The following is an 18,106-nucleotide window of genomic DNA, read 5'->3' as shown; positions in this document are numbered from 1 at the left end:
TCTGTCCCCTCTCTCTCTATCAGCACACATCCAGGCCGAAATGTATTGCCGCTTAGAGAATTCCGCAGAGCGATAACCGACCAGCACCCACCCAGAGACCGGCGAGCTTCGAGCTCCGACACAGACACGGGCGCAGAGACACGGACAGAAGCACAGCGTGGCCCTCAGCTGAGATCTGTAGGTTGCATGTGACAAATAATCGCGACACCAAGGATACGGCAACCCCAACAACAACACAAACACACAGACACACCGCGCCGCGCCGCCGCACACGATAATGTGGTCCCCCGCGACAGTTGAGGAGGCATTGCACGCCCTCTTGTTTCCTGCTACAGTCGAATCAGAGCAGAACGGAATGGGTAGACAGACAGACAGACGATCAGACAGACAGACAAACAGACAGACAGACAGGGCAGGCTTACACGGGACGGGAACAGGACTCTCTTTCGAGTCATTACCCTCGTAGTAACGCAAAATATTTTTAGCTATTTGCGAAAATGCAGATTTACGTCTAAATAATAAGTCATGCTACTCTTTGCAACACGGATGTTGTGTCAAGCTCATTCGTTACGTCGTTCGGTACCCACTCTGGTGCACCTGTCCTCAGGCAAACCACTCACGAATTACTACCGGAACATTCATAATCAGCTTCCAAAACATCACCGGACCCAAGACATTTATGTCGAGCGGCACTGGAAAATTCAAAACATCTAAATTTATCAACCCTAATCGCTGTTGGAAGACATTCTCAGATCAGGCTATAACCTACATCAGGAATGCAGTGCATCGGCCATGGATGCTTAAATGATGGACATGAAGTGCTCACTAAGACAATGCTCCATCACCATAACACTACACGGCACGCGGGCAAACGCACACGAAGGGAACGCACTTCGCCAGCCCCAAACTACGGTGAAATTCTAACAGGCCGCCCATACGAAAGGACCTGTAACTGTATACATACACGCCCCATTCTCAGTCATTCATGATCAAAAACGACTGCGACAATAGAGATCCAACAACGGAAAACTTCCAATAACTATGGTATAATAAAATTTGTAACATTTATCACATGAATGAAAGTAGCGTCTCCACCATCGGTGCGTTCTTCTAACGCACCCGATGAAGGCTCCCGGTTCCTCATGGTCGTAAGGCCTCACCTCTCGTGGCTCGGCTTAGCTCCGAATCTTCAGCTCCGAATCGTTAGCTCCGCGGCTTTAGCTCCGTAGCTTTAGCTCGGCAGCTAGACCCCGAAGAGCTGCTCCGCGTGCATTCGACGGCTCCGAGCCTGCCGATGCCGACAAGACGGCCAGATTCTCGTGGATGCCGGCGCGCGCTGGGACGCCTCCCTCCAGTGTTCGGACTCGCTGTCCCGGTTCCACATGACCGCACCCTGTCCGGTGGCGTGAAGCAGCCCGCGCCAACAGCAGCACAACAGGTACAGGTACATCACCAGTGCAGCGCGGCCGTCGAGCATTGCACGCGCCGCTCCGACCGGAGAAAATAGTTCTGATAGATTCCACCTCCTCCGGATCCGTCTCCTCCGCGTTCCTCCTCTCCAGTTCCTCCGCGCAGCCGCCGCCACCTGCACCCCTATCACAGTCAGTAGGACTGGCAAGTGTAAAATTTGCACTGGAGACGCGCGTCCGACCTCTAGGGCTGGTCGGCGGCAGGCCCGGAGGCAGGCGACTCGGGCCGCCGGGCGCGCGTCACCGGTCGCGGCGGCGCGGCCCTCTCCCACTGCCACCGACCCGGCTGCGGCCGCTCCTCCTCAAAGTTAAAGTTCCAGCGCTCCGTCTGGGCACGCATCGTCTCCTGCTCGTGCTGGTGCCGCGCGCGCTCCGCCGAGCCCGGCTCGACAGGCCCGAACAGGCGACGGCGCACCAGCATCGAGGGCGCCCGCGGCCCGCCGCCCGCGTCCTCCGCCACCTCGCCGCCGGCTGAGCTGGAGCGACGCAGGCGCTTGGAGCGGCGCGGCGCCGGCGCCGGCTCAGCGTCCCCACTGGAGCTCGAGCTGCGCCGCGTCTTGGTGGAGTCCGCCTCTGGCTCCGGAGGGCCGGCAGAGCTGGAGGCTGCCGCTCCGTTAGCGGAGGGGGCCGCCGGTCGGCTCGGCGGCGGCTCTGTGACGGCCGGCGGTGACGGGGCCGGCTGGTCGGCGACGTCCTCGTCACTGGCGTGGTCCCGGCAGGACATGGCCGACTTCAGCCGGGCCCGAACCGCATCCTACCTGCGGCACACAGGGGTCATCGAGGTCAGGTCACGGAGGTCACCACGGTCAGGTCACATAGATCACCACAGTTGGGTCACGGAGATCGCCAAACTGTTATCGATGTCAGGTCACGGATGTCATCAAGACCAGGTCACAGGTCATCAAGGTCAGGTCACGGAGGTCACCGGGATCATGTCACGAAGGTCATGAAGGTCACGTTAAGGTGGTTATCAAAGGAAGGTCGCGGAGGTCTACACGGTTACGTCACGGAGGTCACCACGGGCAGGTGGTCATGGAAGTCAATAAGGTCAGATCACGAAGGTCATCAAGGTCAGGGCACGGTGGTTACTAAGGTCAGGTCACGGCACGACGTTCAAGGCATCGATTTAAACGAAGATCTTGCGCAGGGGCGTAGCAGCGTACTAAAAGTTATACGTTGACGAATGTCAATTGTCATCGATTCGTGATAACTAAATCGGTTAGGGCGGGGGGGGGGGGGGGTATGGGTGGCAGGACATTTTTGGGCGAGGGGGACTTTCATATGGTGTCTGATCTTCAAAGTAATCATAATACACATGCCCTTTTCGGTCTTACAAATTCCAGAGACGAGTTGCCCGTGCTCATTACCCGTCCCACTGTCAATGCGAGTCCCGAACGCATTCAAAGCCAGAAGCAAAGATTAAGAAGCTCTTGAGAAGACGTTTGTTGTAAATGGATGCAAAAGTGTCAGATTATGCAATGGCATACACACTTTATTTCCGCACTTGTTTGATGGATGTTCGTACAGTAAGAATATAGGTAAGTATGTACATTGTACATTCGCTGTGGCTAGCACCTGGCAAAGCGGGTAATTTATTTACCTACTATTTTCGGTTCCTAGCATGGCTAGGGTTAATGTCTCTCTAAGTCATGAAAACATGCATTGTTGCTTCTATTTTTTTTACAGCGTTGTATTTGGCCAGGACCTGTGACCATGTGATGTTATTCTCTTTTTACAACAGAAGCTTCTAAAACAGAGAAGTCACAGAACTGCACGATATTCGGCGACGGGATGAAGTTGGCTGCTATTGACCACTGTTGGATTTGTGGGGCGTGATTGCTTGGAAAATGCTATGCCTACAATCTCCACTAAGCCAAAACAGCATTTACATCATGTTTAAATCACTGTGTCGGTGTCGTCCCCCACTCCAGAGAAAATCGCACCTCGGTTGACCTGTAATGACTTCTTGCACTTGTATGCCTTTTCGGGGTATTTTGATGCCCTGAATTCGAATTTGCTATCCATTTCAGGCATCGTCGGTTGTTTCTTGTAGTTCATTTTGGGTCAGGGTCAGGTCAGTGACGTCACACGCCTGACGTGACCCAATGCACAAATGACCTTGCAGACTTCCGATGCTCCCAACGCATCATTTTTAGAGTTATGACATCGAAATACACACCAAACGATAGAGAATTGATCAAGGATCACGATAGTGAAGGTTTCAAGTCGATATCTCTTACCGTGTTGCCGCAATCGGCGCGGAAGTCTGAAAAAGTTAGATTTTTCCGAAAATTTGACCTTTGACCGGTCATAAGTAGGTCAAATGTTGACCTAGGACCAAAAAATATACCACCAATCGCGAGATCTCGTTGAGAGCAATCCGTTGGTCCTTTCCGCTAAGCTCTACGACGCTCCGTTTTCAAACGCCAGGGGGGTCGCACCCCCCCCCCTGCATGGGCGAAGGTGGCAAAACACCGTTTACGGGCGAGGGTTAAGGGGAGGGGGGGAACACCGCCGACTTTTGGTCCCATTCTTTCCATGCAACGCCTATAGGGCTAATGTTAAAATGCCAAAATCAAAGGGGGGCACGGTGCCCCGGTGCCCTCCCCGTTCCACCGCCTATGGACAAGCGACCTCGCTTGACCTGGGGAGCTTGAAATGTCCAAACAGTTTGATCAAATGTAGGTTGTGTTACTTTACAACATTACGCGAGATTTCGTTATAAGATAGTGACACTTCGACCGACACTCAACGGGCACTCATCGTGGAATAAACTTAGCGGCTGACAGTGACATTGATATGAGTAAAACCGATAACAGCGGTTGAATCCATGAGATTGATTGAGATAACCATATCATGATTCATGAGTGAGCATCGTCGAGTTAAGCACCGAAAAGGCCGTCTCACGAGCATAGGTGTGTCATTCGTGAATCGTGTGCCCTCGCCTTCAGCAGTCACCGGACAGGTGCCGCCCTCAGCGTCACCAGTAAACCGCCGGTGCCATCTTCAGCACCAGCCGTCGCCAGTGCCACCAGAGAGTCACCAGTGGCCGCCTTCAGCGATCACCAGTGGCCTCCGGTGCCATCTTCGGCACCAGTGTCGCCAGTGAGTCCTTCAGCGGTCACTATTGATCCCCCGGTGCCACCTCGCCAGTGCTCTATGCTGCACCAGCGGGTCACAGTGACAGCCGGCGCCCCTCCGGGGGACGAGGACGGCGGCAGCCTGTTCTCTGAGCTCCAGGGGCCGCCGCCTACCGTCGACGGCGGCCCGGTCAGGGTGCTGACACTGCTGAAGATCAACGACATCGACGTGGGGGCCGCGGCCGCGGTCGAGAACCACTCCCTGTGCACAGTCAGCGGGTGGCTGCACGTCGAGTGGAGTGACCCGCGCGTGTGCCGGCCCAGTAACGCGAGGGTGACGCTGGGCAGAGCCTGGCGACCCGACCTACGCGTCCTGAACTCGGCCTCGGAGATGGCGGCACCGCTGATCGACGACCAGACTGAGGCGCTGGTGCTGCGCCACGGCTGGCTACTGGCCACGGTCCGGGTTCAGTGTCGGGTGCGGGTCACCAAACACGACTCGGGCAGCCACGCGGTGCGTCTGCGGCTGGGCTCGCACCTGCTCACCTCCGAGGACGTCATGTTCCACTCGCTGGACGAGGCCGTGGATGTGACGCACCTCACCGGTAACGATCGGTTCGGCGCGCGCAGGACGTCCCTTGTGGCGGACACATTTCAGGCGCGCCATTTCGGTGGTGAGTTTGTGACGTTCAGCTCAATTGTGGCCACAATTGTGTTCTAGTCTGGATGTCGCAGTTACGCTAATTTAAATTTATTCCTATGTTTTCAATTTCAATCAAGGTAAGCGTCTGTATTTGAACTGTTTGAAAACTGACATTAATGACATGGCGTATTTCATCTGCAAGCATGGGTGGAGAACCTGCCCCGGCCACCCCGGCCGTGGCCGGGGTAACTTTCAGCCTACCCCGGCGCGGCCGGGGTAACTTTTCTACTCTTGTAAATCCTAAAAGCTGTCTCCATACGAGAAAAGAAAACTCATGCTCTTCGAATGTTGACTTCCATGGGCGTAATATTGCAAATCAGGTAGGTATTTATTTTTATTTACTTTTACTTAACTTGTACTTAAATTTACTTTACTTAATTTCATTTACTTAACTTGCCATAATCTCCAACCCTAAGACCCGCGTGTGGTCGCCAATGCCAAGATTGCTCTCAAATCCTGTTCAGTTTCGAAATTTTTATGCGCCTTCGGCGCACTTTTTCAAAGCCACTGCTTGACCTCATTGCCTTCGACTGGCCTGCCACCAACCGCAACCACACCCGTTTATGAGCGTACCCGTCAGGGTGCTCATAAACACCGAGCGGCCATCATGTTTCGAACTCGGACTGTTGTAACCGGGACGCGTGCTCTCGCCACGCGGAGTCCAACGCTCTAGCGACTGAGCTACGTGACCGGGACAGGTCGATATTCCTGGATCGACTCCCTTTTTGTCTTATAAGAGCCGCCCAACATTGAAAAAGGCTGCAGGGCCTATTTTAACATGTTAACTGGGGGGGGGGGCAAATGCCCCCGCACTCAACAGAATTGCCCCCCTAGTCGTCGAGATTTGCCCACTATAAAAATGGGCATAAAGGAACAGGGTGACAAACATACTACGTAACTACTGTGACTTGTTTTGCAATGGATGTCAAATGAGTCAGTCTGTAAGTAATGACCAGTGGTGTATCTAAGGGTGGGTCATATGGGTCATGACCCCCCACCGCCTTGGGGCCCGGGGACACCACAGGCCTGCCAGGGGCACCACCGGCCTGTCAGGGGCACCACAGGCCTGTTGGGAGCACCATCAACCTAGCAAGAGCACCATAGGTCTGCCAGGGGCACCACAGACCTGCCAGGGGCCCCACCGGCCTCGCAGGGGCACCACCTTGGGCCTGTCAGGGGTACCACCACAGGCCCGCCAGGGGCACCATAGGCCTGCCAGAGGCACCATAGGCCTAGCAAGGGCGCCACGGACCTGTCAGGGGCACCAGAGGCCTAGTATGGACACCACATGCCTGGCAGGGACACCACCGGCCTCTAGGGACTGGGACACCTTGGGCCTGTTAGTGGCACCACGTGCCTGTCGGGGACACTCCAGGCTTGTCAGGAGCACCACAGTCCTGTCAGGGCCCAGGGGCACCACCGGCCTCACGTGGACACCACCGGCCTCGCAAAGGCATCATGGGCCTGTCGGGGGCACCACGGGCCTGTCGTTGGAACTTCAGGCTTGTCAGGGGCACCACAGTTCTTTCAGATGCACCGGCGGCCTAGCACCATGGCACCATGTTTGGCTGAGGTCGCGATTCGGCGTATGTCGCCTCGCATTAGCCGCGCGTTTGCAGTCTTTTCGTGGTTTCAAACGTTCAAACATGGGATATGATGTTGCTCCCATGCATTAGGGTGGGTGTCAAGATCACCGGAAGGTCAGGTCAGATCATTTACCTTTGATGACCTCGGTTCACATTTTCGAGTTTTATATGTTTCTAGGCTAGTTTTTGGAGCTGAATTCGAATTAAGCAACCATTTGACCATTTACGAAGTAGTTTTGGTGCCTTCGTAACATGTTACGAAGCTGTCAGAGGCGGTTGCCACCTACTACGAATACCCGGCAAAACCCTTACTGGTTGACCTGGCCTGACCTGACCTGGCCTAAATGCATGAAGACATCATCTACGATCATAACTAACATGATATTCGTGATCAGCACCCCGAAAAACCATAGCAGCCACTCTTTACGACGCTCTAACAGGTCCCGATTTTCCCGACTTTTGGGTCAATGACCTGACCTGGAAGGTCAACCGATGACCTAGGACCTTAAAATTGGGTATAATCGGCTTCCTTTCATCACGGGCAACACGGTCGTTTTTTTCCGCGAAGCTCTAGCTCGATCAGGGGCGAAACGGCAAGGGGGAGGGTCCAACGGACCCCCCCCCCTATACGCTCGCTACTGGAAACACCAATACGGGCGAGGGTTAATGGATTATTAAATTAAAGACAATTTTCCAGGTTGCCCCCCCCCAGTCAAATTCCCTTAAAATAGGCTCTGAAAGGCTGGGTCCGTGGATGTCAGTGACCTATTTTAGTGCTTTGTTTGGCTCGATCTGTCAGTTTCTCTGTAAAGGTTCTACTAGGTGAGTTGTCTTTTTGTAGCTATTTTGAGACACAATAAAAAGCTGAAAACGCAACATTCAGGTACTCAAAATGGCATATGGTTTGGTTTGGGTTTGGTGTGAAATTGCAAGTTTAAGTAAAAAGAAATAATAACTTAAAAGGAAATTGCCTTTTCGATCATTCCAAAAATGTTATGAATAATACGGTGTCGGATACAACGCTCATCCTTGAGCAAACACAGCATCCTATTCCATGCGTCAGAATAGGGGTTTGATGATGACCGTTGAGAACAACGTGCGTATATCGTCTTCCCGCGACTATCGGTCGCCGGCCGGGGTAACTTTTTCAAACATTCTCCACCCATGTCTGCAAGTCTGTGCTCTTCATTCGATTCCTTGTATCTGTTCATATCTACTTGCCACATTGGTGTAAGCGATGCCTCTTGACTGTGGAATGTGCTTTTACTTTATCGTTACAGGAGACATGATTAACATCAAAGGTCACTATTATTTATTTGTGTGATCCCGTGAATTAGGTACTCTACACTTGATGAACTCTTCTCATGTGTTCTACATGTACATGTACTTCTACATGTACATGTGTTTTTGTTTTGCACTGCACATTGAGCTTCTTATGAACTAGAAATCGTGACAGAATTTCTTTATTAATGCGCAGTTCAGGAAATCATTTAAGTAAAGTTTTATGTAGTTGGTGCGAGAAAAATATACCACATTGCACATTGCGCAATGCTTATCATCCAGGCATGATTATACGATTCTGCATCCATTTGTGAGGTAATATAATGAGCGTGTCGCTCCAGTGTTTTCGAACCCGGATGTGATAACCTATTATGGCTCACGGCAATGTGATCTGTAAGAGTGTTGTCCATGTCGAATAGGTCTGCGAAATCCACTGACCTGATACCGGTGTCAATGAATTTATTATGTCTGCCACGTGTTATCACCACTTAGTATGTCGACCAGTTCAATGTTGAAACGGTTGAAACCATCCAATAACATCCATGATAAACCATGATAAACCTCATGAAAGCCAAGACAAACCGTCGCCTGTCTGCCAGATTTTGTACACTTTTTCCTTTTATCGATTTGTCCTATGGTAACAGCATTTGATGTCCAGTTTCGGTACAGGACGTAAGGCCTTTACCGTAAGTCTCTTCACCTTTAGCTTCGACGCACTTATACATGCGTATATAGTACATACATTAGTTGCCAAATATGATGTAACTTCAGCAGTCCTTCATCGTTCCGTTTTAATTACCCCACGCACAGGTAGGATGTTTTTGTTAGACAAGAGCCAATGCGGTTAATGCTAACAGCCCGTAACTTCGCTCCTTTTATTGATTCATAGCCTCGCGAAGGAAACGAGCGGTTGCTTTTACAAGCACATGAAATTTGTATCCAATTTTACCATCTTAGGTAGTTTAGTGACGTTTGAGGTGAGGCCAAATCTCAAATGGCCGCCAATATTGATTTTTTTTCAAGATTAGGCGTACCGTTTAGAAATAACTATGACGCGTTTATCAGCACAAAACTGGCAGCGAGGTCTTCACATTTAACCCGCGCACCGACGGGGGTCTGCGCCAACTTAGTACCGACGGGGGGGGGGGGGGCGGATGACCGCCCCCCCCCCTGAGATCTCGAGAACGAAGCAAGATAGCGACAAGCGGTAAACGGCATCGGATACGCACGGCCAAGATCTACAATTTTTACTAAGGTCATTTTCAGGTCAGGTCAAAGATGACGTCACAGGGGTCGAAAAAGTCAAAATGGCGGCGCTAGATATGGAGAGAGTTTTTCTCGAATAACTTTCGAATTAGTCAAGATAGGAACAAACTAGGGGCATCATCGTGATCCTCTCGTCAATCCGCATCGAATGATATATATGTTGACCTCGAAAGGTCAAGGTCAAAGGTTGACCTCAGGTCACGTGACCTCGAGGTCATCATGTATATCATTCGATGCGTCTTGACGAGCTGAACACAATGAGACCATCCACGCGTCTGTATCTTGTTCCTGTACGGAGTTATTGGCCAAAAACCTTTGGTGACCTTTGATGACGTCACATGACCTCACAGCTGCCCAACAGCAAAACAGACCTCAAGGTAGTGAAGGTTGATCGTATATGAAGTCATGTATGGTATATGGGGCCATTCCGACCCGTTTTAGTGGTAAAAACAGGGAGTTGATTTTTCCCCCATTGACTTATAATGGGGAGGTCGCGAAATTGACCTGACCTTAGGTCACCGATATCAAAATTCCGAGATATACAAATTGTAGCTACTAATGACCTAATAACATCCTGCGGCTTTCAAAGGCCTCCGACATCTACTGTAGCTCTGGCACGGTGACAAAGTTGCAAAAAAGTGACTTGAGGTTGGGTCATTCAAAGTGACCTGGTGACCTGACCTTGAAAGGTAGGAGGTTCAAACTTGCACACCATGTGTAAAATTGATAAGGGAATAGTCATATCAAATTTCGCGGCGCTACGCGCCGCGGTTTTCCCGCTATTCGCGAAAAACCTCAGGGGGGGGGGCGGATATCCGCCCCCCCCCGTCGGTGCGCGGGTTAACCTTCTCGAAGCGACTGCCTTTTTCTGTTTTAATCGAATATTGAGAGCACATTTTGACGAGCATTCTGACGGAACGTTGCATCGCAAAAACTGGTCGCAGTCGTCGGATTCAGCCGTCACGGGACGCCGCCACTCGCCAAGCTGTGTTAGCGTTCAGATTGACACATCGTCAACCGCGCTGGCAGCAGAGGAATCAACAAATAAATGACAATCAGAATTCAGAGGCCCAATGGAATATAAGCCCTAATGACACTGCGCCACGACAGAGACAGACTGGAGCCCGTTTTTTATACTTTCCTATACGTAGGATCTTCAGAAATGACTGTTGAATGGTCCAGAAACATTGGCAGCCTGACATAATTTAACCCGCGCCCTGCTGGGGGGGGGGTGTTTGAACACCCCCCCCTGTGGTTTTTCGCGAATATCTCAAAAACGGCGGCGCGGAGCGCCGCCGTTTTTGGTACACCTTATCATACATCAATTCTACACATGTTGTGAAAATTTCAGACCAAGGTCATTCAAGGTCAGGTCACCAGGTCACCTGAAGTGACCTCACCTCATCAAAACTTTCAATGTCTGTCATAGCTACACCGAGTGACCGATCGCTTTGAAACTTTCAGCGATTGCTAAGAGCAATAGCGTGTACAAAATGTATATCTCAGAATTTTGATATCGATGACCTAAGGTCAGGTCAATTTTGCGACCTCCCCATTATAAGTCAATGGGAGAAAATTGAAATACGCCTCTTTTGGATGAAAGACATTATAAACACTCCCAAACACCGAATTACAAGTGGTTTAGACACACTGAACTTGAAAATGGTGTCCGTGACCCTTGTTTATGCCCTGAGGTCATCTTAGGTCACGAATGGTATCTAACAGTTTTTCGCAAATAACTTTTGATAGAGGCATGCTAGAGCGATGAAAACGCCTTAGATGTGTTCAGCTCGACGATACGGATCGACTGATATGCAACATGACCCTTTCCGGTCAGGTCATGACCTTGACCTGAGGTCAAATTTTCAAGTTGACCTTTCAAGGTCAAGTTATAGTCCATTCGATGCGTCTTGACGAGAGGAACACGATGCCGGTAAAAGTAAGCTCGTATATGGCTTGGGTCAAAAGTTATTGCAGAAAAACTGTTTCCGAAAAAATCGGCTATTTTTGCAGTTTTTGCCCCCTGCAGGCAAAACCGTTGACGTTAGGTCAAATCTGAGAGAATTACTCAGAAAGGGCGTTAATAGGGCTATCGAATGCGCTTTTCCGCGGCGCTGTAGCTCTATTGGTTCCCGAGTTATGCGTTGGCTTCTTGGAAATTTTCGACATTCGATCTGGAAATCGGCGAAATTTTGCCTTCAATGACCTCTGGTGACCTGACCTTTGACCTGACCAAAAAATTGACCAAAGTGATTTCGTCATTATTTTTTACGCTCTTTCGAACGCCGCCTTCCGCGTATCGCTACGTGGCCCAGGAGCCGAGTTACAAGGGGGGGGGTGTTCAAACACCCCCCCCCCCCAGCAGGGCGTGGAAATCCAGGACCCCCAGCCGGGCGCGGGTTAACCCTCGCCGGCTCCATTGGTTTTCTACATAAGCCCCGGCCGAAAGAGGAGGTGTGGTTGCCACGACCCACTCTGGCCGTTTCGCCCCTTACATTGAGCTAGAGCCTCGCAAAAAAATTAAGTGTGCACCATTAAGAGAATACAGCAACTGGTACCCGATGTCAACGTCTTATGTGACCGTTGACCTCTGAGGGCAGGTCAAGTGCCCCAATGTATTGTTTTGGTTTTTGGTGAACAACATTGCCAAAAACGATTGCAGAGCCGCGATTTTGGCACCGTCGTATTTCGCATGCTCAGGCGCTTCAAATGATATGCTTTTTGTTTCAGTGGGTTCAACTTTGGGTGTTGACCTCAGGTCAAGGTCAGTTCAGAGCTATTCAGGTCAGGAAATTGAATAGATGAGGTCATATTCCATATCAGTCAATTCGACAAATCTTCATGAGTCTCTTGGTGAATTTTCCGACTCGCTAGCTCAATTTGATCGGGAGTTATTGACGAAAAATTACTAAAACCTTAGTAACGTCATAAATAGAGATTGCAATCCCGGAACGTTTTGCCAATCCCGGGATCCCGAATGTTTTTATTTCGGGATCCCGGGATCCCGGGATCCCGGTCTTGTCACTAAATGTCGTAAGAGTGATTTCCTACTGACATATTTTGTGTCTTTTAGCTTACCACAAACAAAGAGGCATCAAAAGCCAACTATGTCATTTGCATTAAAAACGATTGAATTTGCGAAGAAAATGTTTCGATTTGATTAGCATTATCATTTATTCCCAATTGGCCTTTATAAAACTGTGCGTCGACCAGTACGTTTACTAGACGGGTTCCAGCATATCCATGCCTCACTCATTCTTCGTCTACGCTACTCGTAGTTAGCGCGACAGTTTTAAGCCATTGCTGGTAAGTCTGTCTACTTAAAAACTCGCAACCAGTGTACGCCAAATTTGGCAGCTCCCTATTTCGAATTTCACAATGTTTTCAAGACGTCGGTTGGTCACTTCACCTCCTTCGGTTCCGCTTTCATCACTAATGTCTCTCAGAATTTGCTCGAAAGTCGCTTTGAGAGCAGAGTCACTGACTGGGAGAGCTCCACTCTACCGTCTTCAACGTCTGAATCAGTGAGCTCTGCCGTCACTTGCGTGACATCTGCGACACGAGCTCAAAGACTGTCTTGATGACCTCTTTTTCCCGGCCACGGACGGGCAAGTCAGAATCGCTGAACGATCTGTGGTCCTGATAAAGATGTTGCAGCGCTGATGCTGCAATTTTTTGGCGTTCGGGACCCTTTTTCGTACGTATTTAAGCGGCTTAACCGCTGTGGGTGATACCCGGGAGCTACCAACACGGTCGATTGTGGACGGCCAATACGGGGTGCCAGCTAAATAGTTTATCTGCTTTATGTCACGCAGCACCATGAACAGTGTAAACAAGACTCGTGCAGCGGCTGCATTCTTTTTATGGTGAAAACTGATTTTTTCGGTATCCCGGGATTGGCGGAATTTCGGGATCGGGATCGGGATTAAAATCCCGCCGGGATCCCGGGATCCCGATCCCGGGATTGCAATCTCTAGTCATAAATGACGTCACGCAAGGTCAACGATGCAAAAGTTAAGCATCTGACCTTTTAAAAAGTGCATGAAATCACGATTTCATGAATCAGTCCTATGAGGCAGTCCTAGATTATTGCTGGCACCAAAATACCAGCTTTTCAAATTTCCTCCATTGAGTTATAATGGTGAGGTCATGTGAGCGACCTGAACTCAGGCGACACTTAGGAAAAACTCAAGATATAAAACTTGTGAGGGCTCGGGAGTTTACTGATTCTACAAAGAAAGCTTCATCGTCCTGCAAAAGCTCCTCTAGCCCTGACGGCATTGCGTATAAGTTGCGACATTTTAGGACCGTGAGAGGTTTACTAGTGGTGACGTCATAGGTCAGTGACCTGACCTGAGCTGAACATGGAATTGGTGTCATGAGATCTGGCTTGAAGCAATGGATCAGGTATGTAAATTTTCAGCTGTCTATCTCCGGTGTGTTCCCGAACAGTCCTGAGATAACCATAAATGAGGCACCCCCCCCTGAGACGGTGAGGGATATCTCGGTGTCATCGTTTTTTTCGATTTTTTTTTGTTCCGGTGACCAATTTATGAAAATATTTTGGTTATACAGAAGCCTGTTCAGAATTCAGAACATTATTTCGGCTCCAACTCGTTGTTATTTGTGATTTTTGTTCCACGGGACGGCAGAACGGTATTGTTGTTCGCGTAATGCACTCGTTATGAGATGGGCTTAACGACGTGAGCTCAAATCCCGCAGAAACCAAAAAATTAATACTAATATAAATTAAAGAATTAATACTGGTGCAGCAAGCTTTGCGTACCAGTAAACTATTGAAACAGTCCGCTGTATCACTCTATCATATAAAGGCACCATGGGGTGTCATAGAATCTAGCAACAATCGCTCGAAAGATCTATGTAGCTTCAAAGTAGTACTTAAGCAATTCTTGTGATGTTAACCAGCGCCCCTGGGGTCTGTGTATAACGCGCCCTGCTGAGGGGGGGGGGACTATTCATAGCCCTCCCCCTTCTGACTCCGAAGCTACTGGGCCGATCGCCAAAATTCAAGCGGCGTCAGATAGCCCCGGAAAAACTGTCGACGGAAACCTAATTTCATTGAACTCGAGGTCACCGATGACGTCACAGGTCAGGTCAAAGTAAAACTTATCGATGTTTGGCTAGTTCACCTTTTGGGCTCTGGCCGCCGTCTTACAAGTCAGATCAGGCTCATTTTTGGTTTACACACTCGTGAACAGATGCTTTAGGTACGCTAAGGGTACCAACTTGTACTTTGATTTTCAGGTCAGGGTCATGTCATCACAGGTCACGGAAATCTTATATCATGCGTCGGTCACGTGACACATGCTTTATGGTCCATTTAGACCATAGATTTCGAATTTGATGTCGTTTATGTCATTCGAGGTCATTTTGAGTTGAATTTAGCTTAGGTCAGGCCACTTCCAGGTCAAAAAGGTCAAATTTTGAAGTTGAAATTTTTTCAACAAAAACATGACTACCGGATGCAGCTTGAGCTCAGCACCACGATGGTGCTATTTATTTTGGTGTACGATGTCAAATACGTACTGAAAAGTTGACTTGAAAAATGCATTTTTGTGAAATTTTTGCTAAAATGAGTATAACTTGGCCATTTTCGAAAATATCTGGCTAAAACTTGCTAGAGTAAGCATGTGTTCTATCATATATATTCCGGTGTTTTCGAAAAGTCAAAAACGTCTTGAAAAAATATAATTTTTGAATCTTGATATATAAAATTTCAAAAAGTTTAAAATTTTGATGCAATGCATGTAAATACATGATCAAACTTTTGTGCCGCTAAACGTTCCACGATTTCTTTGTAACGCCTTCTCAAGTTTAGTTTGTATAAATATAACAATTTACTTTGGATTTAGCCGAAAGATTTGAATCCACATGGAGTCTGATAATGTAAAATTAAAAATAGCTGCTATGCTTTTGTATAATTTATTTTAAAAAACGATTGATTTAGTAGGTAATCCTAAATCAATCAAATGTAGAGCAGGTGAATGTCGTTCAACCAATTAGCGTAGCGTCTGTTCAGCTATTCAAATTAGGTAGCTAATAATAGCATCAGCATTTAGTAGGGAATCGAATGAAAACTACATTTGCCCGTTTCAACATGGACACCATGCATCCTGAATATATCAGAAGGGAGAATCTACTCAAACAATCTTGTTCGATAACCAATAGTTGGTTCATCATCAGCAGTTCCGACTAACTAATGTGTGCGTGTGTGCACTGTGCCTGCATGCTAGGGAAGAAAGTAGAACCAATGGTTTTAGTTGACGAGAAGTTTTCGACACAATATTTGATACTTTCGTATATGTAGACTCCATAGGTGCATCTGTAACATTTTCAAGAATAGCGTTGGTCTATGGGTCTATGTATGCATGTGTAAAAATATTGCAAGGGAATATTATGTTTCAAAACTCTGCCAGTTCCATTTCTGCCTGAAGCTTGATAACTTAAAAGACAGATGCATTGAATGAGAAAAGCCCCACCCATCAATCAAATGCCCGACTACCTATTTGCACCACAGTGACCCGCAGTCAAATGGTGTCTGGTCACTCAGAGTGACGCTCCATCAAAAAGTGCACTTCTTTTTGCCGAAATAATATCTATGCGTTATAATTCTCATATATTTTGTAACGTGAACGTTGTAATAAGCGAGATAATGGAAAAGTCCAACGCCATTGGGAATCGTGCACAAATGCTTGACGCGTCAACTCCTGATCTGTAAACTTCGGCCGAATTGGGACATGCCCACATATGAAACATTTATTAAATAAATAAAATAAACAACGTTTTAGATGTAATTATCGATGCAGAGCTTGTATAGCCAGGGTGGTAATCTTGCTCTTTGCCATTGCAGCCAAGTGGAGCTCGGCCTCCAACCGTTGTGCGCGCACTGCGTAATAATGTGACGGGAATCGTGACATTGATCTTTAGGCTCAACGGACGCAAATTCAAATTCATGAATTTGTACACTTAGTGATGGTTTATGAAGCCAAACATTCATCACATGCTCTAACTGTCCTACACAGTTCCTAAAATCATCGCAGCAATCTTACCGGTAGGATTATTGCTCGCCCTTCCCGCCCTAACATATGTTCTCAGATTCAAATTTTGAATCCTAACGGTCGTCGTGAGACGTCCCAACGGCCACTCGCAGATCACGGTGAGCGTCCCGTGATCGGAGCCACGGGCAAAAACCGGATCTGGCTGGCCGGCCGGCATGGCAGCCGGGCGGCAGTACCCTAGGGTAACGGTTTCCATTGGGGACAGACCCTTAGGGCAAAAAGCTGTGATTTGGCGTTTTACGACTTCCTGGCGCGGCGCCAATGAACGGCACCTGTTGCGCGGTGCTAAGGGAGGGGTGATTAGCGAGTGCCCTAGTTTCCCCATAGACTGGGGGTGGCGGCTCTCACCTGTCGTTGGTGGTGCTCCTCTGTCTCCGTCGACTGTCGGAAGCGATCGTCGACGACGGGCACCCGGCGCGCGCACTCACCGCCGGCGGCACTCTATTGACACAGGTGCAGCGCGCCAGATAGCACGGGCCGAGCGGCCGCCGGCTCGATCGTCGGCGTCGGAGGGCGCTGAGCGGCGCGGGCGGCGCGGCCGGCCGGCAGGGCGGCTCTGTAGTCTGTACTGCAGGCGCGCTGCAACGGCCGGGCCGCGCGACCGCCGCGCCGGCCGCTCCGCTACGCTGCCCGTACTATTGGCCGCCGGTTGCCCTGCATACCAATAGACGTACGTCGACGACGGCCGCAGAGGCGGCGCCAACGTCACCGGCGGGGCCCGCGCCCCGCGGCCAGCCGCCGCCGCCGACACGGCTGAGGGTCACGGCGAGGTCACGAGAAGTCACGGGCTGTCACGGGATGCGGCGGACGGCCGGCCGGCCGGGAGGGCGGCGCACGGCCGCAGTGCGCATGCGCGCGGCGTCAGGCGGCGTCACTTGCCGGGACGCAATCCGTTCGAATTTGACATGCGCCTCGGTGCAGGCTGGCGCGACGCGACGCCGGCGGACCGGTTTGAGAGCCACTGGGTTTGGAATACGTAGGCGTATGTTACGGTGCGCGTCGTGGCGGCCTCAGCAGTAGTATGTGACGTCACGGCTTGTTCACGCTGCTAGTACGCGGCAGCACGCGCCGCCTCGGCAACTGTCAATGGCGCCGGCGATTTTAAATCGGGAGTCGGGCGAGCGCGCCAATACGTCACGGGAGGGGGGCGGGCAGGGGGGCGGATTTCGCTGGAAACCCGGCGGCGGCGGTTGGAGGTTCTCGGAACGGCCGGCCCAGCTCGTGACGCCGCACGGCTCCGTGAGACGGCCGGCCGGGAGACGCGGCAACTTTGAACGAGCCGGCAACTGGACTGCAACGAACTCCGTGAGCCGCGCGCCGGAGCTGCAGGCCGGCCGGCCCGCCGGCCGATTTTTGTGGAATTTTGAATGCTGGCTGATGAAATGAGGTGTCACGTCAGTTGCAGAGTCTTTGCCCGCTTGACGCCCTCATCATGCTCTGACAGATGCTGTGCTCGTTATTTGTAGGGACAAGTTGAAAGATATGCACAAATGAGGATTTGATGCCATAAACGGAAACGGCCGGTAAGCTCCTTGGTTTTCCCTTCAGGGTGGCCCCCGGGAAAGCCAGCAGTAAAAAGCCGGTCCTATGTAATTACTATTGCAGGGGTGGGGAAGGGGAGGGGTCGGTAGCAGGTCCACGA

General features: G+C 50.2%; 1 protein-coding gene across 1 annotated transcript; it reads right to left on the bottom strand.

Moving 5' to 3' along the window:
• Positions 1 to 29: 29 nt before the first annotated feature.
• On the bottom strand, positions 30 to 17,366 carry LOC122382889 (WAS/WASL-interacting protein family member 3-like). Its single transcript, XM_043368788.1, has 2 exons — positions 16,813 to 17,366; positions 30 to 2,227 (listed from the first exon to the last, which is right to left on the bottom strand). The coding sequence occupies exon 2, from the start codon at positions 2,191 to 2,193 to the stop codon at positions 1,654 to 1,656; it is 540 nt and encodes a 179-aa protein (XP_043224723.1). The 5' UTR covers positions 2,194 to 2,227; positions 16,813 to 17,366; the 3' UTR covers positions 30 to 1,653.
• Positions 17,367 to 18,106: the final 740 nt, after the last annotated feature.

This window comes from Amphibalanus amphitrite, unplaced genomic scaffold, assembly GCF_019059575.1.
Source record: "Amphibalanus amphitrite isolate SeventyFive unplaced genomic scaffold, NRLGWU_Aamphi_draft 000149F_arrow, whole genome shotgun sequence".
Classification (NCBI taxonomy): Eukaryota; Metazoa; Arthropoda; class Thecostraca; order Balanomorpha; family Balanidae; genus Amphibalanus; species Amphibalanus amphitrite.
Note: the sequence above shows the minus strand (reverse complement) of the source record. Positions and strands in the feature narration are given on the sequence as shown.